At 38.6% G+C, this 9,370-nt stretch overlaps 1 protein-coding gene across 1 annotated transcript in view; it reads left to right on the top strand.

Moving 5' to 3' along the window:
* Positions 1-9,370, top strand: part of megf10 (multiple EGF-like-domains 10) — a 45,876-nt gene that overhangs the window by 15,269 nt on the left and 21,237 nt on the right. Inside the window, exons 5-9 of the mRNA XM_013915634.1 lie at positions 2,313-2,559; positions 4,627-4,747; positions 4,959-5,095; positions 7,749-7,961; positions 8,855-9,029. Coding sequence (XP_013771088.1) covers positions 2,313-2,559; positions 4,627-4,747; positions 4,959-5,095; positions 7,749-7,961; positions 8,855-9,029 — 893 coding nt within the window. The remainder of the gene's footprint in view (positions 1-2,312; positions 2,560-4,626; positions 4,748-4,958; positions 5,096-7,748; positions 7,962-8,854; positions 9,030-9,370) is intronic.

Below are 9,370 nucleotides of genomic sequence, written 5' to 3'. Positions count from 1 at the left end.
GGAAGTAGATGAAGAGCCCTAAGCTCCTGGACTTGAGCTTTTATTCAATCTAGGTCAGGTTTCAAAAAGGTATCGTGATAGTGGACTTGAATGGAAGAGCTTTTTATATGTACATGTTAGTATCTCTATTCTCCTCCTCCCCCTTCAGCCCCGCTGCTGTTTGTCACACAAGGCCAAACCGCCGGAGGTAAGAGAGTATGTACATTTTATCAGGCCAGAGTGAAGCGCACTAATGCAGAAGGAAGAAAAGGAGCCTTTTAATCACTTGAACAACTTCAGAATAGTGGAGTAGCTGGAAATGGCAGCATTACTCTGCATGCTAGGCATATAAATGCCAAGCTGTTTGTGGTAGTCGAAAGAAGGAGCTCGACCTTAAATAACATTTATTGCTAATAAAAAAAACCAACAAATTATTTATTTTGACTTAAAATGTCACTGAGAGCTATTACTACCTTTTTATTGACAAATCTGAACATTTTGTTCAGATTTGTGTTCAACTATTAAAAATTTTGGACTAGTTTTGACTCTCAGTCAGACTCTCAGTCAAACTATCTGTTATTTTTTCTGAAAATCAAGCAAGATGACACCAAAGATTTTCAATTTTATACTATAGGTGCATCTACTAGGAGGCTACGATAGCACTGGAAACCACAAGTATTTTTGAGTCCCTGAGTTTTTTTGCGGTGCTTCATTGCACTACATATTAATACATGCAGAAATAAAGTTCCTTGTAAAAGGATACAACTGCAATCAGTGTGTTTTACTGTGGATTTTTCACAGCACACCAGGCTTTGAGAATAAAAGTTAAAGCCCAAAAAACTACAGCCAAAATGTATTAGCCAGTTGCTTATGTTTAAGACAAAACAAGATTGCACTGAGGACATGGTGTGGAAGGTCATGCACTGGACTGATGAGATTTGTAGTCAGTTCTTGTAGGCAATTATCAGTCTTTAAACATAAATTAATGAGAGCTTGACGGGATGGTGCTTCATCCCTAGTGGATATGTTGTCTTTTTGTTCATTTTTAGTTGAGACTTTCCCTCTGCAACATTATATGCTGCCAATCCTCAGCCTTTTAGCAGTAGGCTGAGGATTGTGCAACATTTTAACAGTCCTTAACTTTGCAGATGTAATTTACATGTATACATCCTGGTGCCAGTACTCTTAAGCCACTTGATTCTATACATCACAGTTCTTAGACTTCTAATAACTGTGATGTATAGGACAGATAGAACAAGATTTACTAAATCAGTCATAGGAATTGACAGTGATAGGAATTAAAGCAGGCACTGCAATAAGGCACGAGGGATGTTGGAGGCCAGGAGAAAGAGGTAGGGAACAAATAACTTGAGAACAGAAGAAGAAATGTGAATACACAGAAAGACTTTGACACCAACACCAGCTATATGTCAATTTAGCAGGACAACCACAGGAAAATGGATGATAATACACAAATCATGGATATATTACAATGAATAAGATGAATAAGTTACCGCTAATAAATACTCCATGTGTTGACAAATGCAGAAAAGCCTTGCGTAGCTTAAATGGCCCCTATTTCTTTCTTTCTTTCTTTAAATTTAGATGTGTGTATAGTATACAACAAAAAATGAATATCTTCCTGACAGCAGAATATACAGAAAACTCCAGTGTTCCACCCACAAACCATTTGGCCTGATAGAAACCCCCAAAACCTGTAGATGGTGCTATATTCATGAAGAACCAAAGGCAGAAGACTATACTATGACGTGCCAGAAAAGAATATTCTGTTCCAGGTATAGAGGAGCAAAGATTACACTTACAACTCAGATGGGGGTTATAATGAAGGATGCAGAAATAAAGCTGCGCTGCATTTATTTATTTAGGACAGCAATTAGGAAAGCCCAGAAACTCCACACAATGCTGAGCACATTGATTTTTCATTCGAGAAAGGCACACCTAAGAGAGCCTGAGGCATTTTGTAGTGAAGAATGATGAGTAGTTATTATTATTATTATTATTATTATCATAAAAATAAGAATTATAGCTATATTTACATCGACTTCAGCACTCTGGGGGACTGAAATAATGATCTGGACAGTGATACTGATGAGTGTTTTGAGTGAGTTTTTATGTGCAAGCCGAACAAGGTGCTAACTCCCTATAATAGATTTTACTTGCAGACTCAAGGCATCTCTAACTTAATGATCTATTATAGCTTCGTATGCAATTATAAATGACAACCTATGTCCAGTTCTGTGACACATGTCAAGTAAGATAAACATGAAAGATAAAAAAGATGTATTTAGATTTTTTTCTTTCTTTCTTTTCAGCTTGTGACAATGATCACTGGGGTTCCCACTGCAGTAACAGATGCCAGTGCCAGAATGGAGCTCTGTGTAACCCTATCACTGGAGCTTGTATCTGCACTCCTGGATACAGAGGTTGGCGCTGTGAGGTGTCATGTGCAGTAGGCACCTATGGGAATGGATGCCAGCAGAAATGCCAATGCCAGAATGGTGCTGCCTGTCATCATGCGACCGGAGAATGCAAGTGCCCACCGGGATACACTGGTGCTTTGTAAGTCAGGAGAGATCATTTGTTAAATTGGTTTCCTGCTTCTAATACCAACAGTGACATAAAAGAAAAGGTAGGCACCTATAAGAATGGATACTAGCAGAAATCGTAGATTGGTGCTGCCTGTTATTATGCAACTGGAGAATACCAGAGTGCCCACCTCCATCTAATGCCAACAGTGACATAACATTAAAAGCCTAGTATCTATGGTCATGGCAATTTCATTTATACAGCACATATCATTATTCTTAAACATTGTGTGCACACACTGGACGGTTCTCTGGACGGTTAAAAGATTTGCACCAGATGAGAAGTCTGACATGGTTACGGTGCAAGTCAGAGACCAAAGCACTGAGAGCTTTACAAATTAATAGAAAGATTTTAAAGATAATTCTGAAGTGACTTCAGTAATGATGCTAAAAAACTAGTTCATGCATTTATTATTTCTAGGCTGGAGTATTGTAATTTATTATTATTATCAGGTTGTCCTAAAAACGTCTGCACTGACAGTACTGACAGGGACTAGAAAGAGGGAGCATATTTCTCCCATAGTGGCTTCTATTCATTGGGTCCCATTTAATCCAAAATCAGATTTAAAATCCTTTTCATCACATAAGGGCTTGAATAATCAGGCCCCATTTTATGTTAAAGACCTCATAGTACCGTATCACCCCAATAGAGCACTTTGCTCTGAGACTGCTAGTTTACTTGTGGTTCCTAGGATATTTAAAATTAGAACGGGAGGCAGAGCCTTCAGGTTTTAGGACTTTCTTCTGTGGAACCACATCCTAGTTTGGATTCACTAAAGACACACTCTGCATTTAATCATTAGTAAATATTAATCTCTGGCTCTCTTCCACAGCACGTCTTTTGTCTTGTCTTTCTCCCCTCACCCCAACCAGTCATGGTCACCCCTCTCTGAGCCTGATTCTGCTGGAGGTTTCTTCCTGTAAAAAGGCAGTTTTAACTTCCCACTGTCACCAAATAGGGCATCATAGGGGTTCATATGATTGTTGAGTTTCTCTCCGATCTACCTTAGATTGTAAAGCACCTTGAGGTGACTGTTGTTGTGATTTGGTGCTGTATAAATAAAACGGAATTGAACTGAAATTTAATTGAATGTAGAAATTATGAAAAAGATTAGAAAAAAATGTGTGGCAGTGCTGAATAAATAACTACAAGAAATATTCTTCCTTTTACTAGAAACTTTGTTGTAGTAATAGAACATTTATTAGATTCAGACACTAGTGTTTTGGAGGAACTGATTAGTTTATTAATGGATGACAATAAAAAGGAGTTATACTGATCATTTTTTAATTTTATATCATTGTTGAAGCACAGAATTTTCCATTATATAGATAGATATATAGTATCTACTGTCAGGGGAATAATTATTTGATTGCCCACTGAATTTGTTAGACTGCTCACTTATGAATAAATGAACAGTCTCTAATTTTTATTTGATCACCAAGAAAAACCTGACTTACTAACTGATGGAGAAACCCTAGTTGGGAAGCACAGTAGTAAGACATTACTTCTAGTTTCCCTAAAGGTTTGCACAAAGGACAGATTTTGTCCCACTTCTCTTTACAGAAACTAGAACACACTGTGACTTAAGTGTGTGTTTTTCTTTAACCACTCCTTTGTTGCCTTGGTGGGATTGTTTCCATTATTGTCACGCTGGAAGACCCATCCCACATGTTCTGGGAAAGGGAAAGAGGTTCTCGTCCAAGATTTTACAGTACAGAGCCCAGGTCTATTGAAGTTGTCCTGCATCATTAGCAAAGACTAATAGTACTCAAAGTACAGTCTTTCCATCTCTGTGCTTGACTATAGGGATATTGTTCTTTTAGGTAATATTCGGCATTTTTCTTCCATCAAACACGGCAGGTCGAGTTGATGCCAGAAAGTGCAACTTTAAAACAAAGTTTTAGTGAAACAAGGGTCAGCACAATTTTACTTTATACTTTATAATTTTATATCTATAAAATTACAAGTTGTCTAACTTAAAGAAAACTCAGAAGTGCAAAGATGTAGTGTTGTTTTCTTTTTCTTTTCTTTTTTTTGAAGGTGTGAAGAACTCTGTCCACCAGGTAAACATGGGCAGCAATGTGAGGAGAGATGTCCATGTCAGAATGGAGGAGTGTGTCACCATGTAACCGGAGAGTGCTCCTGTCCAGCAGGATGGATGGTACAAACACTAACTGTTCCTTAACTCTTTAAGAAAATTCAGCTCACTAGACATGCTAGTATTTTATGGTAATATGCAAGCATGAACTAAACCAGAGAGAAACTTTTGATACTTTTGATAGGAAGAGAATTTATTTTTGAAGTTATAATTATTGAAGTTATTATTGCAGATTCTGTATACGATAAATACATGTTTGTGCTGTTGTCTGCAGGGAACAGTTTGTGGCCAGCCATGTCCAGAAGGGAGATTTGGAAAAAACTGTTCCCAGGAATGTCAGTGTCACAACAGTGGCGTTTGTGTGTCATCTACTGGACAGTGCATCTGTAGCCCTGGATACACAGGAGAACGGTAAGAGAGACCTTTACAACAAAGCCCCACGGTACAGTACAGGGTTTTTTATACCCAAAAATCAGGATATCCTCAATACCAAGCATCTCCATAACTAATAATTAAAGCTCAGAGTGCATAGAAGGGACCTGCAGAACCTTAAGTATTTGAAGACTGTGTGGAGGAATGGGTCAAAATCATACCTGAGCAAAGTTTCTCCATACATGAGGCATCTTATCATCGCCAACAAAAGCGGTTTTTTTTAAGTATTAAATAAATTTCAGTAAGCATGTTCAATGCTTTTCCTTGTGCCATTTCTCATTATTAAACAATTTAATTTATGCACATTTATTGTTTGATTTCTTTGGATGTGTGGATTGGATGGGTTGCTGTTACAGACATCTGGTGAGAATTTCATGTCACCTTTAGAAATATATTTACTTGTGTTCAATACTTATTTTACCCGTTGTACAAACTTGACACAGACAAATGATAAACAGAGACATGACTGACTGGGGAGAGAAAACTAATTTGACACAACTGAACAGGGAGAGCAGACAAATACAGACAGAGAACACAGAACTAGACAGACATGGGAAACAGAGAGGGATCAAAAATGGGAATGACCAAACACAGAGGAACAATGATCAACTACTATCAGAAAACTAAAAAAGCTAAACAGAAGTTCTTTATCAAAATCAAAACAGATCATGAGCTCACAAAACCCTCGGTGCAAAACCCAAGGACACCACGAGGCAAAGCAGGATTCAAATGCAGGACTTAGTGTAAAAATTTCAGTGAATTTATTTAGATAGTAAAGAATAGGAATACTCGAGAACCTCCTTAATCCCACTGGCATGTCATCCGTGGAGGAAGCGGAGTATCCGGTCTTTAAGTGATGGCGTGATGAATCCTGCTTCCGGGCCCAAAGTAGTCTGCATTTAATAAGGCTGTTGTGTTTTTAACATGTTTTAATGCTTTGTATCTTGTTCTATTTAATCTCAACAAGCCCCTAAAAACTGTCAGTGATCACTGTTGGCTTCTCTCGGTTTTCATTACCACTAATCATTTTAAAGCTCAGTTTTTAAAACCTTACGATGTAACTACAGCCCAGCCCTTGCAGCAGCATGTTAATGACTAACCTCGTATTGTGGATGGATTATCTCAGTTGTTCTCCTGACTGAGGTTTGGTCTGTTTACGGCATCCTGCCATGCGATGGTATTTGCCCCTAACCATTGGAAGCCCTCACATTAACTTTTATCGAGTGGGAAAAATTCCTGCGTTCATTAGCATTTGTCCTCCAGATTTACTGTTTAAGTAATGCTTACATAGCTTTGTCGCACTAGCGATCACGTAGCACATCATTATATATCAGCTAGCTTCAGTAACCTTACAAATGTCGCTGCTGTTTAGTTTTCTGTCTTCATTTATGTTGGAAGTGATAACAGAGCTGTACGTTTGAATTTGTTTCATAAATCCTTCAGTCAGAACATGGTTTGTTATATTTAGATGGAAGCTAGCAAGCTAACTCCCTGCTAACTTCTAAAGCCGTTAAATGTCATAAATTCTGTTTTCATGGATGCCTGGATGTTAAACTTAATTGTTACACCTGGTAGAGCAGAACGCTGATCATTTTATTAGAGAAGAAAGAATTTAGACAGTTTTTCTCTCTCTCAGTAATGCTGCAGTGATCATTTGACTTAGGGACTTGCAGCAGAGTTTGTGCCCAGAAATGTCTAATGACGTCAGACTTAAAGACCGGATAGGGACAAGAGGGACAACTCATCTATCTCTGGGGGTCCCTGAGGTAGTTAAATAACTCCTTGGTGTCAGGGCCCCTGGGGTGGATGAGGTTCACCCTGAGTTCCCGAAAGCTCTTGATGTTGTAGGGCTGTCTTGGTTGGCACGCCCCTACAATGTTGTGTGGAGGGGTCAGGGGCGGTACCTCTGGATTGGCAGATTGGCGTGGTTGTTTCCATCTTTAAGAAGGGAGACCAGAGGGTGAGTTCCAATTATAGGTAGAAAACTCTATGCCAAGGTGCTGGAAAGGAGAGTCTCTCTGTTATTTGAACCTTGGACACCAGAAACACAATGTTGTTTTCGACCTGGTTGCTCGCTATCTAGTGTTTGTTTAAAAAAATCGATTTCCCGATTCAAACTGATTTTAGTTTGAATAATGAAATATCGATTCATTACATCCTGAATCGATTTTTTTTTAATATAAATGATTTTTGCCAGAAAAACGCCAAAATCTCAGGTTAAAGGTCACTAAACTATTTCAACAACTGCCAAACAGCTAAAACAACAAATGAGAGCAGGTAAATGGATTCTGCAAAAATGCACCTGACGGGCATGGACATGCACATGCTGAAAGCCGACATCTCACAGAATCTGAAGCTGCAGGTTTCATCACTCTTTGTATTTATACATAGATATAAAATATGGATATGTACTGATAAATGATCTGAATTATAATATTTCTGACTGTCAAGAGACAGACAACCACACATTCCAGATTTGCAGCCAGTAAAAAACAAATTAACCTTAGGCCTCTTTCCATAGTCACGGAGCTAAATACGCAACAATTCATATTTCATTTGAGAGAATGGTCATTGATCACCACCTCTTTTTCCTAATCACTGTCTCTGGATATTTCTGTGTCTCTATAAACAGGTGCCAGGATGAGTGTCCCCTTGGTACTTATGGTGCTGCCTGTGCAAAGACATGTAATTGTGAAAACAACAGCAAGTGCTACCACAGCAATGGAATGTGTCTTTGTGAGCCAGGATACACAGGAAAGACATGTGATGTCCGACTGTGTCCTGAAGGAATCTATGGCCTGCGTTGCGATAGGAAATGTCCGTGCTATGTCCAAAGCACTCGTGGGTATGTAGTAAATCATGTTGTCATCTTTGACAAACTTTGATCTGCAGATCAGGGTCAGTTTGAAGCCATTTGATTAATGCTGCCTCACGGTTCCCCGAATTCCAAAATATAACTCTGTGTTTCTTTGTATCTTTTGGGTTTTAGCAGTTTGACATGTTGCGTGTATAGATTTGTGTATATGACCGCTGTGTCTGTAGACAACTGAGTGTAGTGATCAGTTAGCCTAGCACAGCTGGTGGGCTGCATGTGTCATTGCAGATAACAGCTGTTCTGCTTCTTTCTCAATGGGACTGCTGTGTCAGCTACACCATCTGTCAGTCAAACTCTGTTGCTATCAAATATAGCCACATTTCACCTGTATTACTACAGTTAACCCACACACTGAAAAATGAAAAAAGTCTTCCTCAGGTATATTGTAATTCATTTTTAGATTTAGATTTTTGATAGTTTGATAGTTTGATTAGGTTTTTTGTTTTGTTTTTGTTTTTGTTTTTTCAGATTTAGACCAAGACAGCTTGAAGAAACACTTATGGCCTGATTTGCCTGTTGCCACTGCTGTTAGGCTTTCAGTATGTTTCCAGTGAGCACTGTTTGGATGTAGAGAAATTGTACAAGCTAAAAGAAAAGCTAAAGCTCAGTCCCACAGGGAAGCATGACAGTGCACTTCATATTTGTAGCTAACTGCAGAAATGCTACTAGTGTGTTAGCTAACTTTTGGGATTAAATACTAGAGATAGTCACTGATCTTAAAAAAAAAAACAGGTAATAGAAAAATTTGTTTCAAGCACACTAAATACTTAAAGTAGGAAATAGTACTGACTAGTAGGAATCTTGACTGTAGGAAACACCTCAACAAAGTTTATAACTATTATCGTTTTCTCTCTTGTCACCAGCTGCCACCCGATATCAGGGGAGTGCACATGTCTGCCTGGTTGGTCAGGTCTCTACTGCAATGAGACGTGCACTCCAGGATTTTATGGCGAGTCCTGTCAGCAGGTGTGCCAGTGCCAGAATGGTGCTGATTGCCACAGTGTCACTGGAGAGTGTATCTGTGCTCCAGGCTTCACGGTAAACCCATATATTAGTATGTGTTAATGCCAGTGAGTGTTTTATGTCACAAATCATAAATATGTGATACATGATATCAGACCTAAGTATACTGCACATGGTACATGCAATATTGTAAGACACTGCTGTAATCATATTGCATGTTTTTTGAAAAGCAGCAATGTGATGCATTGCTGTCTAAATTCAGTAATCACTGCAGTTAGTAAGCAGCATAAACAGAGCTGCAAAATGCAAAACCATCTGTTTCCAAATAATAACACATTAATAACCTATGAAGCTAGGCTGTGCTAGGATGCCACCTGTCATGAAATTATTCACTTCTAAGTATCCCACATAACTAT

The sequence above is a fragment of the Pundamilia nyererei genome, unplaced genomic scaffold (genome assembly GCF_000239375.1).
Source record: "Pundamilia nyererei isolate P.nyererei 1_Seehausen unplaced genomic scaffold, PunNye1.0 scaffold00335, whole genome shotgun sequence".
Classification (NCBI taxonomy): Eukaryota; Metazoa; Chordata; class Actinopteri; order Cichliformes; family Cichlidae; genus Pundamilia; species Pundamilia nyererei.
The sequence above is the reverse complement of the archived record's forward strand: the minus strand, read 5'-3'. Positions and strand labels throughout refer to the sequence as shown.